Genomic DNA, 18704 nt, shown 5'->3' with positions numbered 1-18704 from the left:
ATTCAGAAAAGAATTCTACTGACTGCACTCAATCTGCACCACAGCTAAAGGGACACCCAAACACAGAGATGAGAAAGAACCAATGCAAGAACTCTGTCAACTCAAATGGCCAGTGTCTTATGTCCTCCAAATAACCCCACTAGTTTTCCAACATGAGTTCTTAACCAGGATGAATTGGCTGAGATAACAGAAATAGAATTCAGAATGTGGATAGTAATGAATATCATCAAGATTCAGAAGAATGGCAAAACCAATCCAAGGAAGCTAAGAATCACAATAAAATGATACACAGATCTGATCTGATAGAGCTGAAAAGCACACTACAAAAATTCCACAAGGTTATCTCCAGTATTAACAGCAGAATAAACCAAGATGAGGAAAGAATCTTGGAACTTGAAGGCTTGATCCATGAAATAAGACAGTCATATAAAAAGGAAAAAAGAATGAAAAAGGTTAAACAATACTTCTGAAAAATATGGGATTACGTAAAGAGGTAAAACTACAAATTATTGGCATCCCTGCAAGGAATAAGGAGAAAGCAAACAAACAACCTAAAAGACATATTTCAGAAAATTGTTCATGAAACTTCTCCAAACTTGCTAGAGAGGCCAACAGTCAAATTCAGGAAATACAGAGAACCCTTGCAAGATTCTATACAAGAAGATCATCCCCAAGACACACAATCATCAGATTTTACAATATCAAAATGAAGAAAAGAAAATTAAAGGCAGCTAGAGAGAAAGGGCAGGTCACCTACAAAAGGAACCCCATCAGGCTAACAGTGGATCTCTCAGTAGAAATCCTACAAGCCAGAAGTGACTGGGGGCTTATATTCAACATTCTTAGACAAAAAATCTTCAACCAATAATTTCATATCCATCCAAACTAAGCTTCCTAAGTGAACATGAAAGAAATTTTTTTTTATTTCAAATAAGCAAATACTGAAGGAGTTGGTTACCAACAGACTTGCCTTACAAGAGATCTGTAAAGAAGCACTAAATATAGAAAGGAAAGGTCACTGACAGCCAACACAAAAACACACATAAATACACAGACTAGTGACACAATAAAGCAACTATACAAACAAACTGACATAATAACCAGCTAACAACACAATGGCAAGATCAAATCCACACATATCAATAATAACCTTGACCATAAATGGGTTAAATGCCCCATTTAAAAGACAGAGAGCAGCAAGCTGGATAAAGAACCAAGAGCCAATGGTGTGCTGTCTTCGAGAGACCCCTCTCATCTGCAGTAACACCCATAGGCTCAAAAAAAATATTTTCCAAGCAAATGGAAAACAGAAAAAAAGCAGGAGTTAAACAATCCTATTTGCAGACAAAACAGACTTTAAAACAACAAAATTTTTAAAAACACAAAGAAGGGCATTACACAATGGTAAAGGGTTCAATTCAATAAGAAGACCTAACTATACTAAATATTAATGCACCTAACAGAGGAGCACTGAGATTCATAAACGAAGTTCTTAGAGACCTACAAAGAGACTTATACTCCCACACAAGAATAGAGGGAGACTTTCACACTCCACGGACAGTAGTAAACATATCATTAAGGCAGAAAATGAACAAAGATATTCAGGATCTGAACTCAGCATTGGACCAAATGGACCTTATGGACCTCTATAGAATTCTCCATCAAAAAACAACAGAATATACATTCTTCTCATCACCACATGGCAAAAAGTCTAAAATCAACCACACAATCAAACATAAAACAATCCTCAGCAAATGCAATAGAAAAAAATCATACTGAACACACTCCAAGATCACAGCACAATAAAAACAGAAATTAAGGCTAAAAAACTACTCAAAACCATCCAATTATATGGAAATTAAACAACCTGCTTCTTAATGAGTTTTGGGTAAATAATAAAATAAAGGCAGAAATCAAGAAGTTCTTCAAAACTAATATGAACAAAAAGACAACATACTAGAATTTCTGGGACACAGCTAAGGCAATGTCAAGAGAGAAATTTATATCATGAAATGCCCAAATCAAAAAGAAAGATCTCAAATTAACAACCTAAAATCACAACTAAAAGAACTAGAGAAGCAAGAGCAAACCAACCCCAAAGCTAGCAGAAGATAAGAAATAACCAAAATCAGAGCTGAGCCAAGGAGATCAAAACACACAAAAAAAAATCATTCAAAAGATCAATGGATGCAGTGGTTCTTTTTATTTCTGAAAAAATTAATAAGACAGATAAGCTTCTAGCTAGACTAATAAAGAAGAGAACATTCAAATAAGCCCAATTAGAAATGACAAAGTGTACGCTACCACTGACCCCACAAAAATACAAATAACCATCAGAGACTACTATGAACACCCCTATGCACACAAACTAGAAAACTTAGAAGAGATGGATAAGTTCCTAGACACATACATCTTTCCAAGCCTCAACCAGGAAGAAAGTGTTTCCCTGAACAGGCCAGTAATGAGTTCCCAAATTGAATCAGTAACAAATAGACCAACCAAAAAAAAGCCATGGACCAGACAAATTCACAGCCTAATTCTACCAGATACACAAAGAAGAGTTGGTACCATTTCTACTTAAACTATTCCAAAAAACAGAGGAGGAAAAACTCCTCCCCAAATCATTCTATGAGGCTAGCATCATCCTAATATCAAAACCTGGCAGAGAAACAACAAAAAAGAAAACTTGAGGCCAATATTCTTGATGAACATTGATGCAAAAATCCTCAACAAAATACTAGTAAACCAAAATCCAGCAGCACATGGAAAAGCTAAGCCACCACAATCAAGTAGGCTTGATTGGGATGCAAGGTTGGTTCAATATATGCAAATAAACAAATGTGATTGATCAGAACAGAAGTTAAGACAAACTATATGATGATCTCCATAGATGCAGAAAAGACTTTGATAAAATTCTACATCTCTTCCTGTTAAAAACTCTCAATCTACTAGGTATTGAAGGACCATACCTCAAAATAATAACAGCCCTTTATGACAAACCCACAGCCAATATCATACTGAGTAGGCAAAGGCTAGATGCATTCTTCTTGAATACTGGCACAAGACAAGGATGCCCTCTCTCACCAGTCCTACTCATTATAGTATTGGAAGTCCTGGCCAGGTCAATCAGGCAAGAGAAAGAAATAAAGTGTATCCAAATAGGAAAAGAAGTCAAATTATCCTTATTTGCAGATGACATGATTCTGTATCTAGAAAACCCCACAGTTGGCCCAAATCTCCATCAACTGGTAAACAGCTTCAGCAAAGTTTCAGGATACAAAATCATCATACAAAATTCATCAGCATTCTTATGCACCACCACCAACCAAGCCAAGATCCAAATCAGGAATTCAATCCCATTCACAATTGCCCAAATAATACCTAAGAATATAGCTAACCAGTGAGGTAAAAAATCTCTACAATGAGAATTACAAAATGCTGCCCAGTGAAATCAGAGATGACACAAATGAATGGAAAATAATCCATGTTCATGGATAGGAAGAATCAATATCATTAAAGTGGACATACTGCCCCAAAGAATTTACAAATTGAATGCTATTACTATCAAACTAATAATGACATTCACAGAACTAGAAAAATCTATTTTAAAATTCATATGGAACCAAAAAGAGCCCAAATAGCCAAGGTAATACTAAGCAGAAAGAAAAAAGTTGGAGGCATCACGTTACCTGACTTCAAAATGTCCAACAGGGCTACAGTAATCAAAACTGCATGGGTACTGGTACAAAAACAGACATTTATACCAACAGAGTAGAAGAGAGGGCCCCGAAATAAGGCTGCACACCTACAACCATCTTATCTTTGACAAGGCTGTCAAAAAGAAGCAATAGGGAAAGGACTCCCTATTCAATAAATGGTTTTGGGATAACTAGCTAGCCATATACAGAAGGTGGAAACTGGACCCCCTCCTTACACTACATAAGAAAATCAACTCAAGATAGATTGAAGACTTAAATGTAAGACTCAAAGCTGTAAAAACTCTGGAAGACAACCTAAGCAATACCATGCTGGACATAGATAGTGGCAAAGATTTCATGACAAAGATGCCAAAAGCAATCACAACAAAAGCAAAACTTGATAAAATTGATCTAATTAAACATAAGAGTTTCTGCACAGCAAAAGAAACTATCAGCAGAGTAAATATAAAACCTACAAAATGGGAGAAAATATTTGCCAACTATGCATCTGACAAAGGTCTAATATCCAGCATTTATAAGGAACTTAAACAAATTTACAAGAAAACAACCCCATTAAAAGTAGGTAAAGGACATGAGCAGACAGTTTTTAAAAGAAGACATACATGCAGCTAACAAGCATATTTTAAAAAGCTCAGTATCATTGATCATTAGAGTAATGCAAATCAAAACCATTGTGAGATACCATCTCACACCAGTCAGAATAGCTATTATTAAAAAGTCAAAAAATAACAGATGCTGGCAAAGTTGCAGAGAAAACTGAACACTTATACAGTTAGTGGGAGTGTAAGTTAGTTCAATCTTTGTGGAAAGCAGTGTGGCAATTCTTCAAAGAGCTAAAATCAGAATTACCATTTGACTCAGCAATCCCATTCCTGTGTATAGACCCAAAAGAATATAAATTGTTCTACCATAAAGACACATGCATGCCTATACTATTCACAAATAGCAAAGACATGGAATTAACCTAAATGTCCACCATGGCAGATTGGATAAAGAAAATGTACATATACAACACAGAATATGTATTAGTCCAGTCTCACATTGCTATCAAGAACTACCTGAGACTTGGGTGGGATTTTTTTGTTTGTTTGTTTGTTTGGGTTTTTTTGTTTTTGTTTTTGTTTTTGAGATGGAGTCTCACTCTGTCGCCCAGGCTGGAGTGCAACAGTGCAATCTCAGCTCACTGCAACCTCCACCTTTAGGGTTCAAGAGATTCTCATGTCTCAGTCTCCTGAGTATCTGGGACTACAGGTGCGCACCACCACACAGGCTATTTGTATTTTTATTTTTAGTTTTACAGGTATTTGTATTTTTAGTAGAGACAGGGTTTCATCATGTTGGCTGGGCTGGTCGCAAACTCCTGAACTCAGGTGATCCACCCACTTCAGCCTCCTAAAGTGCTGAGATTACAGGCATGAGCCACCACACCTGGCCAGACTGAGTAATTTATAAAGAAGAAAGGTTTAATTGGCTCATGATTCTGCAGGGTGTACAGGAAGGATGGCTGGGGAGGACTCAGGAAACTCACAATCACAGCAGAAGGCAAAGGGGAAAAGCAGGTAAAATCTTCACATGGCAGAGCAGGAGAGAGAGAGAGTCAAAGGGGAAGTGCTACACATTTTTAAACAACCAGATCTCATGAGAACTCACTCACTATCATGAGAACAGTAAGGGGGAAATCCATCCCCATGATCCAGTCTCCCCCTAACATTGGGAATTACAATTCAACATGAGATTTGGGTGGGGACACAGAGCCAAACCATATCAGAATATTATGCAGCCACATAAAAGAATGAGATCATGTCCTGCAGGAAAACGGACAGAGCTGGAGGCCATTATCTTTAGTAAACTAATGCAGGAACAGAAAACCAAATACTGCATGTTCTTACTTATAAGTGGGAGCTAAATGATGAGAACATATGGACACAAAGAAGGGAACAACAGATAGTGGAGACTACTTGAAGGTGAAGGATGGGAGAAGGGAGAGGATCGGAAAAAAAATAACTATTGGGTACTAGGCTTGGTACCTGGGTGATGAAATATTCTGTACAACAAACCACTGTGACATGAGTTTACCTATCTAAAAAAAAAAAAAAAGCAAAAAACATAAACCAAGACCATGTCCTCGTGTCCTTTGCAGCAACATGGATGGAGGTGGAGATCATTATCTTAAGTGAACTAACAAAAGAACAGAAAGCCAAATACCATATATCACACTTATAAGTGGGAGCTAAACATTGAGTACACATGGACACAAGGAAGAAAACAACAGACACTGGGCTTACTTGAGGGTGGAGGTTGGGAGGAGGGTGAGAATGGAAAAAATATCTATCAGGTACTATGTTTATTTCCTTGGTGAAATGATCTGTACACCAAACTTCCATGCCATGCAATTTACCCATATAACAAACCTGCACATGTATCCCTGAACCTAAAATAAAAGTTTTACAAGAAGAAAAAGTAGACATTTTTACATTGTTCCAAATCTTAAAGGGAAAACAGTCTTTCAGTATTAATTATGCTGTTACCTATAGACTTTTTACAGATGTTCTCTATCAACATTAGAAAATTCCCTTCTATTCTTATGTTTTGAAGTTTTTATCATGAATGGATTTTACATTTTGTAAAATGCTTTTTCTGCATCAATTGGATCCTATTTGTCGATGATGATTTCAATTCTTTCATATCTTTGCTGATTTTCTGTCTAGTTGTTCTATAATTTGTTGAGTTATATAGAGGAGTATTAAAGTGTCCAATTATAATTTATCTATTTCTCCCTTTAGGTTTATCAGTTTTTGCTTCATATATTTTCTCACTCTTGTAGAACATATTAACTTAGAACTTATTTTTTTCTTCTGCACAGTCCAATCTGCCATGAAGCTGGTAACGAAAATTTTTAGTTTGTATATTTCTTATTTCCAGAATTTTTCTTTAGATTTTTTTATGGTTTCCATTTCTTCACTGAAATAGCCCATATCTTCATTTCCTATGGCCATTTTTTCTTTAGATTCTTGAGTATATTTTTAAAAGTTTTGCTAGTTCCAACATCTGTGTCATCTTTGGGTTGTTTCTATTGAATAATTTTTTCTCTTAGTAATAGACCACATTTTCCTGCTTTTTCACATGCATAGTAATATTAGATTTTAGGCTACATATTATGGATGTTACATTCTTGAGAGTCTTGATTACATTGTCTTCCTGTAAAGAGTTTCCGAGTTTTGTGTCAGGCAGTTAATTTACTGGCAGATCACATTATCCTACTAAGGTATGATTCTAGTCTTTCTTCAAATGGGTCTAAAATACACATTTCTTTAGGGCATAATTCTTATTTCTAAGACATGGTCTTTCTGGATTCACAACTTAACCTATGTGGTTTTCAGTGAGGTTTATACACCATGACTAGTCAGAACTCAAGTATCTGCCAGAGCTTTTACAATATCCTTTCAATATCCTTTACGATGGCCTTTACAATATTCATTCAGCCAAAAACTCCCAAGCAGCTCTTTTCTGCTGCTCCTCCTGCAAAATCTCTGCTTGTTTTGATTAGCATTGAAGTAATGATCCAAGGGAATTTAAATTTCTGGTGCTCCTTTTTCTACACAATTCTTCCCTCCATGATACCCTGCCTCCCCAAATTCTAGCTAGTTAAGTAGCCCTAAACTCTCATATAGGTATTTTCTGCCCAGTAAGTTTACTGCATCCTGTTTGGCCTTCACTTCTCTGTGCAACATTTTTGAAGAAAGATCAGAGTGAATGTGAACTCTCCTTATGTGTTCCATTTCTCTGAAGGATCTAACCAGGCAATGTCCCTTATCCAATACCCCAAATCAGTTGCTTCATATATTTTAAACATTTTTGTAATTGTTTACTATGGAAAGTAAGTCTGATATCCACTATTCATCGTAGTAAAGACTAGAATTCCACAGACATTGATATTTTTCAAAAAGTTTCTAAATCAATCTAAAGTGCATTGCATTCTAGGTAAAAGACCACCCAATTAGTTAAATAGTTTAAAATTAATAAGAGCTAACACATATAACAGGCTTATAATACAATATACGAGGCTTATTTAATCTTCACTGCAATTTTGTGAGGTAATTACCAATACTGTACAATTACACAGATGGGAAGCTAGGGCACTGTGACTTTCCCAATATAACATAACTTATAAGTAGTAGAGACAGAATTAAAAAGGCAATATATCTTTGATGTTAGTATTTTTAACCCTTTACTGTAATGCCTCTGGGTAAGTATTAACTGTAGGGTTCAGCTAGATTAAATTGAGAAAAGGAGTGCTACTTTCTTTTCAAGGAGTTACTTCTAGTGAGGATATTTTACTAAATGATTTTACTTACTAAAATTTTATTTTAAAACACTACCGCAAAGTATATTGTCACTTATAATTTCATCATCAGAGCTTGTATTTATTGTACAATTGCTATATGCTAAACAATGTGCCAAGTGTTTTATGCACATTTTTTGTTTCTCATAATAAAGCTTTGTGAAAGTAGTGTGCTAGGCTGGCTCTTACTAGCTCATGAGAGCTAATCGTTCAATTTCGGAAGTTTATGAGCTGACTGATGTTCTGTTGGTGGAAGTGATTACACAACAGAAATGGGCAAATACTAAAAATTAGGGCTTCCGCTCACCTCAACACTTAAGTTACTTGTTAAATATTTACCAGCAAACCATTGATACTATTAAGTCTGTTTTGGAGTAAGGAAACTGATACTTGAGGTGAGGTGGGAATTAAAAACTTGCTGATGTCCACACAGCAAATAGCAGCTAAGCTGAAAATTTCAGAACCTAGATCTGTGCACAAGGTTAGCCATCACACTGATCAGGTGTATGGTGATGACACTAATCTTGATTATTTGGGCATGTAGAAATAGATAGAAGGGAGAGGTCACGCAATATCGGATAATTTTGATTTTAAAGGCAGTTTAAAGATTAGTTTTTTAAATATTTGGACTGAGTATTATTTAAGTAGACACATGATGATTATTTTGCCACTTCTCTTTTTACATTTGGAATTTTTGTTAAAAAAAACCCAGATGATAAAAGCATCAGATGCTCTGTGATATCTGCACAGAAATTTTCTTATACAGAGCCTTGTAATTATCTTGCCCAGACACATGGTAGAAGGAGAATTATGCCCTGTATTTTCTGCTAAGCAGAGTTTGAGGGTACTGTTTAGAGTGTTTTACCTGACAATTAAAATGTTTTGGCTCACAGCATTACTAAATGAGCCTCAGAAAGTTACAGAAGGCAATAGGGCCAATCATAAGAAAGTTTTCACTTCTCTTGAGTGCAATAAATAATTAAAACATTACTGAGTGAACATTTTATACCAGGTACTATTTTAAATGATTGATAAGTTTTAATTACTTTGATCTTTGTAATAAACCTATTTCAGGGGAGAAGGAAAGTTGCCAGTTGTTCCTCCTCTCCCCAGTCTTGCCATCATAGCTAAATCACTCCTACATCCCAAGTGAAGTTGAGCTACCTCACTACAAAAAATATATATTTTAAATACACAGTAATAGTTTTATACAATATTCAAATAAGAAAATACAGCTTTCTTTACTTGAGATTTTTCTTTGTCAGATCCAAAATGAAGATCAGAGTAGGCAAGCAGAAGGGCCATGTTTATATTAGGCATCCCTTTCGTTTCACTACAGACCATTATGAATATCCAGCGCCAGCTGAACTCATGACCAACTCGAGACAAAACAGGGCTCATTAACAGAAGGGTCACAAATCTAAAAGACAAAACAATTTTTACAAAGTTATTCTTTCATATGAGTTTCTTTCCATTTCATGCTACTCTATTCTAATCTACTCCTTGTAGAATTCCTAACTCTCAAACAAATGAGACATCTTTCACACACTGTTGACATGACACCAAAGAAATGCAGCAGGTATTCCATAGAGAGACATGCCAAGAGAATGGTATTATTCTTTGTTTCTTTCTACTAGGTGAGTAGCATAGTAAGTTTACATCATCCTTGAGTGGTGCTGCTTCAGGAGGAAAAAGAAAAGTTCGAGACGTGTTGTACACAAATTCTGAATCCCCACCCCAAATAAAAACAAATCTAATGAATAAGAAGTGAGAAAATGTTCTCTGTTTCTTTTTGTTTATAGATTTTAATCTTGCTGAATTGGTACAATATTGGCCAGATTTTTTTTCCTTCGGTCATATATCATTCCTATGTTTTACACTAATTTTATCTGATAATTTGGGAAATAATTTTCTTTTACTTGGCACTAGATGCCTTGACTTCAACAATTCAACTAGATGGAAGTAGAATGTTAACCATTTCAGTAATGGAGATTAAAGAACTATGAGACTGTAGTTATGGTGGGTTTTCTCACTCTATGCTATCTCCTTTTCATCTACATGAACAGACTTTTTCTACCTCTTAACAGTGGAAAAAGAAACTACAAAAATTATTTGAGAAAAAAAGACATTTACAAAGAGGGCTTCCCTATGATTTTTAAAAAGCAATTTCTAACTATAGTTTTTAATTAATAGAAAATTGTTTGTTATCTAATATTGAGCAAAAACAAGATTTTTATTTATAATAGGTACTTAACTTCATGAAATGTCATTACAAAAACATTGGACAAAATATGTCAAATGTTAATTGTGTTTTTTTCTAATTAAAAAAACTTACAGAGTTTGCATTGCTTTGAAATTTAGTTAAAAGCCAAAAAAAATTACAAAGCATTTATTTGCTGATGTTCCTCGGAAAGTTTGAGTCAATTTTTCAATCTAAGGTATGAAATGTTTGTGTTATTTAAAAGATGACCTTCAAACTTACTCAATTATCTATAAATAGAAAAATTTTAATGATGTTCTTACCTTAAAACAATCAGTGTGAAGTAGATATTTAATGAATAGTATATATCAACAAATTTTATATACAAATATGTATGTGCAGGAATTAGAAGTCCAAAGAAAGTAAACACCATGAGAAAAGCAATACGTGATAGAAAAGTCCAGAATCTGCATTATTCAGAAAAAATTAAAAATATTTATAATTAATTAATTTGACATCTTTATTACGAGGTTTATCTATGTGAATCATTGTGCTAATGATTACCAAAAAATGAATAAAACATTTACAAACAACTTTGACTTGTAGCTGAAAATGATGAAAAGTTATTAAATTATTTTACACAAAAGAAATGACCTGGATAAAGAGGAATTGAAAATATGAGATGGGTGAGGGTCAGTAAAAGATCATAGAATCAACAAATTTTAGTCTCAGTATGGTTGCAGAATTGTGAGAACTTAGGTACTAGATGGCATATAGTGAAAAGATGGGAGATGATACACCTTCTATGTTAAAGAGTTAACATGGACCTGTTACAGGTTGTTTTGAGATGTTAGTAGGATTTAACAGTATTATCTTAGATTTCCACTATTTTCAAGAGTAGAAGTTGGTACATACCATATTTTAGATAGTAAGATTCTTGCAATTGAGTTTATGAAGTAGTTACTTGTACAACTGTGGGAGTGGGTGGTTAAAGAGGAGTGGTGGACATACTTATACAAGGAGAGAAGATCCAGGAATTGAAAGGTGAGGGAGTAGAAGGATTAACTGTATGAATATTGACATCACTAAGAATGGTGATAGAGTAATATTGGAGAGTCACAGTGAGACAGGAACTAAAATCTTCACAAAATGGAGAATGCGACTTAGAGTTCTATAGATAATCACAATCAAGAGGCAGATGGTATATTCTGATGGCATGAGATTCAAAATTGGATTCTTTTAAGGAAGTAGGAGATAGAATGATTTAGAAATCACTTTGAGGTTCAGAGAGATCACCTACTTCAGTTGTAGGCTCAATAGTACTAGGAATGCAGGCAAGAAAGACATCACAACTTATAAGGAATGAAGAATAAAGATAAGTAATATATTTGAAGATCCAGCTTACAGTTGGAGCAAGAAGGAGAGGAAAACCTTCAGAATCATTCCCCATATATATAACTAATACTTGTGTAGCATTTTAAATTCTTCCCTCAGCTGTGGTCCATTTAATTTTGCCTAAGTGCAAGTACAATTGACTCCCATTGTAATTGGCATGGAATTTTATTGAAGTGCTCCAGAATCCTATAAGACCCTATATCTTTTAAGCTTCTTATACCAGAATTAATTCTATCTTCTATAACGTTGTCCCAAAACTCTAAAAATTATGGTTTACTTTCAGGGCCTTTGTTAACACATATGTTTTCATTATGTGGTTCAGGTCAAGTTTCCACCCTATGTATTGAAGCATTACAGAAAGTGCTCTTCCTTTTGGCTGATAACTACTCACCTCTCAGCTGATTTCCCTTGAGCAAGTCACAATTTGCACTTTTCCACCCATAGTCTTGCTTACATTTAGTTTGGTCATACTTTCTTTTATAACACTGCTAATCCTCTTCAAATGCCCCAGCTTACTCTTCTGATTTGCTTTACACAGCACCTCATTGTCCTTAAAATATTGATCTTTAGGTTTTTTTGCCTTAAGTTCAACTTAAACTTAATTTTAAGATATTGCATTAAAATATTAAAATATTACTTCTCAATTACTGCACTTTTGGCACCCTCTTACTAGTGGGTACAAGATTTTATATGGGAAATTATTGAGGAGATAATCAGAGACTTGAGGAAGGAGTGGGGAAAGAGAACCAACATGAACTCAAGGTAAGGTTACGAATTTGCTTTAAATTGGAGGATTCAAAGACACAGGCAAGAAAAAATAAAATCTAGGAAAGGTTTTTAGTTGGGCAGTTTTCCAGTCTTTGAAAATCTTACTTCGACCATGTAGATGTAGATATTGTTACTATTATCATATTATAGCTTCCAGTGTATGAAATAAAGTCAAAATATGCTACCCACTTACTCAAGAAGAAGTGTTTCTTCAATTGCTGCTTTAAAACTTGTAGAATTTAAAAGAAGTCCCACAATGGCCAGAGTAAATATTCCTGACATTCCAACTAACTCACCTATTTTTTTAAAAAAATAAAGTATTAATTTAACATCAACAGCAGCACAAATTTTACCCGAGTTAAAAGTATCAGATGTTGTGACAGTACCGTGACTTTTATAGAGAGGCAACTTCACTTGATTTCAGCTGAAAAATATTGCAAATTATTACCAACACCCCATGTCCTTTTTCTTCCTCCAACTTATATCCAATTGTATTATAAAGCCTACTATGGGCATCTTTGCACTGCTTCACATACCCCATTGAGGCTAGAGCATACTTTAGAGGTCTGGTTGTTTCAGATGGGTTCTGGAGGGTTGAAATGAAAATCAGCTGATGATTTCGTGAACTTGCCCACAACTTCTTAGCAGATATAGTTCTAGTTAATAAGTAAAAATTGAAATATTTGTTTTTAATACTAAAGAATATTGTGGATATGCTACTTTTATCATATATTAAATTGTCATTCATACTTCGACTAGTTCTGTGCCCTTTGCATTTCTTTGACTTACTTTGTATACTTGTGTTACAACAGTTGTATTTTAATTACTGTAGACCTATTAAAACATTTAATTATCTGGTAGAGAAAGTTCTCCACTTAAAAAAATTGTCTTGTCTATTCTCACACATTAATTTCTCTAGCTGAACTTTTGAAATTGTCATGAAATTTTAGATAGGCACGGTAGCTCATACCTATAATTCCAGCACTTTGGGAGGCTGACGGATGATTGCTTGAGCCCAGGGGTTCGGGGCTGGCCTAGGCAACATAACGTGACCCTCTCTCTACAAACAATTTTAAAAATTGGCTTGGCTTGCTGGCACATGCCTGTAGTACCAGCTACTTAGGAGGCTGAGGTGGGAGAATTGCTTAAACCCAGGAGGTTGAGGCTGCAGTGAGCCATGATCATGCCACTGTACTCCAGAGCCTGGGCAACAGAGCAAGACTCTGTTTCTAAGAGAGAGACAGGGCCGGGCGTGGTGGCTCACACCTGTAATCCCAGCACGTTAGGAGGCCAAGGCGGGTGGATCATGAGGTCAGGAGATTGAGACCCTCCTGGCTAACACGGTGAAACTCCATCTCTACTAAAAATATAAAAAATTAGCCAGGCGTGGTGGCGGGCACCTGTAGTCCCAGTTACTCGGGAGGCTGAGGCAGGAGAATGGCGAGAACCTGAGAGGCGTAGCTTGCAGTGAGCAGAGATTGGGCCACTGCACTCCAGCCTGGGTGACAGAGCGAGACTCCGTCTCAAAAACAAAAAAAAAAAAAAAAGAGAGAGAGAGAGAAGGAAATTTTAAAACCAAAAAAATTTCTATCATTGTTTGATTTGGATTGTAATAAAGTTTAATTTAGTGAAATTAATGCCATTATTACATTATTGAGTTTTCCCTTCTAAAGATGGAAAATTACAAGTTGTCTATTTTTTATTTTAGTCCTGGCTGAAAATGGTAACAAAGGCAGAGTCATTGTTGAATCATGAAAGAAGAAGAAATCATGGACATAGGTTCTTTGAAACAATCAAGCCCTGGATTAGGTATTATAACTTCTTAGGTGATGGTGAAGTCAGGAAAATATTTATAATGACTATCTTGAAGGTACTAATAATATGAACATGAAGCCAGGCCACAGGGAAAGTCTTTTTACATTAAATTTATATTTACTCCGTATCTTGTTTTAATGAAATTCTGTCCTGGCAGGTTTCTTCCTAAAATGTTTATTGAGACATCTCGACTCTAAAAGTTTAAAATTATTTCCTTAAGTATAACCTTTAATCTTGAAACTAGGGTTACTTATTAAAAATAATGTTAGAAGAAATTATATTTGTTGGATTTTCTTTTAGGAATCTAAGTATACACATGAATACTAGTACATGAGGAACCTACCTGAATTAACTGATCATTCTCTCACTGTCTGTTAATTCGTTAGCTTGATTCTGTAACCCTCAGTGTATTGTAATTGAATTTAATCCACTGATTAATTCATTAGAAAGCCTCAAGATCCTCTGGTCTGCCTTTTCCTCTTCAGAGGGAAAAATAATAAATTCCCATTACTCTAGCACTTCTGAAGAATAGTTTTTCTATGCTTCAATTTATTCAAATTTTATATTTCTTAATAACTTTTATAATTTTCTATGTTTAGGTCGAAACTATTTGTTAAGTTTATTCATTGATATTTTGTAACTTTTTACCAACACAAAAAGAATCAAATTTTCATATTTTCTAACTAGTTATTGCTGGCTGATAAAAATACCATCAATTGTTTTGGATAACTTTATCTTATATTAAGCTATCAAAGGGTCTTGCTGACTTTGTTTACCAATTAATTCTGTTGAATTTTCTGTATGATATAAAATGTCGTGATCAATCTAACCATTTTTTCTTTTAAAATATGTATAAATGTTCCCCCTTATTGCATTAGCTAGAGCCTTCAGAATTATTTTTAATCATAGATGTGAGAATATACACCATTGTCTTATTCCTAAATGTAACAGAGACATAGTACAGGTGAGGTAACTAGGTGTTATCTTGCATGTCAATTCCAAATCATGTGAAGGGCTGTCTGAGGAGCTGAGTTAAATGTGATTCTGAGGCTGTGTCAGGAAACAGCGGTATGGCTAATTATCAATAGCTACCATATTTTTGTGAGGAGGTGATTGTGGGACATGGATTAATAATATTGATAGATGTTCTAACATTTAGCTTTACTTATATGTAACTTCTATTTTGATTGCCTTTTTGATCTAACAGTTACCAAGACAAAATATCTAATTTACAGGTAGAAACTGCCCCCGCCCGCCGCCTTTTTGTTAGAGAGACGGCTTCTCTCTTTGTTGCCCGGGAGGGAGTGCGATCATAGCTCACTGAAGCCTCAAATTCCTAGGCTCAAGTGATCCTCCCACCTCAGGCTCCTGAGGAGCTGGGACTACAGGCATGTGCCACCACATCTAGCTAGTTTTAAAAATTCTTGTAGGCATGGGATCTCACTATCTTACCCAGACTGGTCTCGAAATCCTGGGCTCAAGTGATCCTCCTGCCTCAGCCCTCCAAAGTGCTAGGATTATAGGCATAAGCCACCATGCCTGGTAGGAACCCTCTTTTTGTAGTTCATATTTAGTTTAATTGCATCATGGTTGAACAATGTTTGAAATTTTATTGAAATGTTCTTCGAGTTAATTTCTGCAAATTGTCTACAGGTATATGTAAAGGACATGCATTCTGTTTTGGGAGGTAAAACTCTATATATCTTATAAACCAACCTTATAAGATATTTAAATATTTTTATAGCCATAATCATTTTTTGTTCAATTAGTCATGAAATTCTCTGGGAAAGGCATAATAATTTATCTTTCTGTAATGATAGTTTTGTCAAATTTTTCTTTCTTTTATAATAGTATTTGCTAATATTGGTACATTGTTTTCTGTTGTATAGATATTCATATGTTTAATATCTTTTGATAGATTATTTTAATAAAAATATTCTGTCTAGATCAGTTGAATGTTTTTACTAACTTTTGCCTGGTATGCATTTTTCATATATTTTTATTTTGAAGTTTTCTATGTGATTTTATTTTAGGCATAGGCCCCTCACTTACAAATATAAAAGATGAGATACAGAATTGAAAAGATGAGACTTATATGATTGACATCATCACCAAAAACAGTTGACATCCAAAATTGAATCAGTTTTGAACTTAGAATTCCAAACAAGAAACTTGCTATAATATGTGAACAAATTCCATACACGATCTCTTCAGCTACAAGAAAGGGGCATAAATAAGAAATAGTTAATAGAACTTGCCCTTAATTTTAATTGATATTCCGGGTTAATTTTCCTTTTCATCATTATCTTTAAAATTAGCTAACTGCCGCAATGAACATGAGAGTGCAGATATCCCTGCGACATACTGATTTCAATTCCTTTAGATATATACCCAGAAGTAGGATTACTGGACCATATGGTAGAGTTCTACTTTTAGTTTTTTGAGGAACTTCCACACAGTTTTCCATAACAGCTTTACTAATTTACATTCCCACCAACAGTGTACAAGAGTTTCCTTTTCTCTGCAATCTTACTAACACTTCTCTTTTATCTTTTTGATAAAAGCCATTCTAACAGATGTGAAGTGATATCTCATTGTGGTTTTCATTTGCATTTCCCTAATGTTTAGTGATGCTGAACATTTTTTAATGTACCTGTTGACTGCCAAGTGCTGTAGCTCATGCCTATAATCCCAGCACTTACAATCTCTCGGGAGGCCGAGGTGGGCAGATCACTTGAGGCCAGGAGTTTGAGACCAGCCTGGCCAACATGACGATATCCCATCTCTATTAAAAATACAAAAATTAGCTGGGTGTGGTGGCACATGCCTGTAATCCTGGCTACCTGGGAGGCTGAGGCATGAGAACAGCTTGAACCAGGGAGGCAGAGGTTGTAGTGAGCCAAGATCACACCACTGCACTCCAGCCTGGGCAACAGAGCAAGACTCTGTCTCAAAAAAAAAAAAGTACCAGTTGACCATTTGTATGTCTTCTTTTAATGTCTGTCTGTTCTTAGCCTATTTTTTAATCAGGTTATTTATGTCCAATATATGGAGTCAACCTAAGTGTCCATCAGTGAATGAATAAAGAAAATATGGTAAACATACACAATGAAATAGTATTTGTCCTTAAAAAAGAAGGAAATCTTGTTATTTACAACAAGATGGAAGAACCTAGAGGACATTATGCTAAGTGAAATAAGATAGGCACAGAAAGGAAAATACCGCATGATCTCACTTATATGTAGAAACTAAAAAAGTTGAACTTACAGAAATAGAGAGTAGAATAATTATTACCAGAGGCTGGGGATGTAGGGAGAAAGAGAATAGGGAATTGTTGATTAACAGGTGCAAAGTTTCCAAGAGAAAGCAGTAATAAGTTTTCAGATCTATTCCACAGCAAAGTGACTGTAGTCAATGATAATGTATTGGTATTTCAAAATAACTAAGAGAGTAAATTTCAAATCTCTCATCATAAAAAATTATAGTTAAATGAGGTTATGTTAATTAGCTTGATTCAATCATTCTACATTGTATATATATATATATATCAAAGCCTCACATTGTACCCCATAAATGTATACATTATGATTTGTCCATTAAAACTAATGTTAATAAAAATAGCTCATTGTCTTTGGGGTAGGTGGACAATATTTTCTTCTTTCTGTGTTGAAAGAGTTTATTTTCAACTGCTAAAAGCCACGCTTAAGTTTGTAAAATTTGGTCAGTTTAGTTTAAGAGCTCCTTTCGGTCTCCATTAAGGAATTTATTCAGTGCCTTTAACGTGTCAAACATGTAATAGATTTTAGAGATACATGAAGGAACAAGTAGGAAGTCCCTAAACTCATGGAAGTGATACTCTAGATCTAATGTAATACACACAGGAAATACAGAAAGAGGAATGTCTCTAGGCCTCAGCTGGGTGAATCTCCTGCATTATGTTGGCCTGCCAAAGTGACTGATCGCTTCCTTATTTTTGAGCATTTCATATGTTTTAGCTTTTCACCCTGATAAACAATGTTGCAATGTATATTTCTGTACATACATTTTTTTGTGCTTCTCTGAGTGCTTTTTAGGTTCCAAAAGTAAAATTCATGCACCAAAAGATATTTGCTTCTTTGGTGTTGTTACTTTTATATTTCGCCTAATTGCTTTCCACAGAGCAATGTCATGATGCCCTTCCCAGGAAAACAGGGAGCCCGAGGCCATCATAGGCTCATTTGCTGGAACTACACATGCCTCTAGGCCACATGAGCGCTAGGCACAGAGCTGGTCACGGCAATAATTTTGAGTCCAGCATCTCCTGTCACTGAAATATAGGATGGAGGCTAACTCTACTTGCAGAAACATACAGGAATCTGGAGTTAGAAGACCCCAGTTTGAAAGTTGCTTTTTCCTTTAGGAAAGGAAAATACATTTTAATAAGTAACATGTTTGCTAACTAGATTTGTTTAGCCAAGAAAAGTCT

General features: G+C 35.1%; 1 protein-coding gene across 2 annotated transcripts in view; it reads right to left on the bottom strand.

Moving 5' to 3' along the window:
- Window positions 1–18704, bottom strand: part of SLC9C1 (solute carrier family 9 member C1) — a 171138-nt gene that overhangs the window by 124506 nt on the left and 27928 nt on the right. For both annotated transcript variants that reach the window (XM_054551527.2, XM_054551525.2), the window contains 4 exons: window positions 16292–16453; window positions 12618–12720; window positions 10585–10728; window positions 9307–9481 (listed from right to left, as the gene is read on the bottom strand). In XM_054551527.2, the coding sequence (XP_054407502.2) occupies window positions 9307–9481; window positions 10585–10728; window positions 12618–12720; window positions 16292–16453 (584 nt within the window). The remainder of the gene's footprint in view (window positions 1–9306; window positions 9482–10584; window positions 10729–12617; window positions 12721–16291; window positions 16454–18704) is intronic.

This window comes from Pongo abelii, chromosome 2 (assembly GCF_028885655.2).
Source record: "Pongo abelii isolate AG06213 chromosome 2, NHGRI_mPonAbe1-v2.0_pri, whole genome shotgun sequence".
Classification (NCBI taxonomy): domain Eukaryota; kingdom Metazoa; phylum Chordata; class Mammalia; order Primates; family Hominidae; genus Pongo; species Pongo abelii.
The sequence above is the reverse complement of the archived record's forward strand: the minus strand, read 5'-3'. Positions and strand labels throughout refer to the sequence as shown.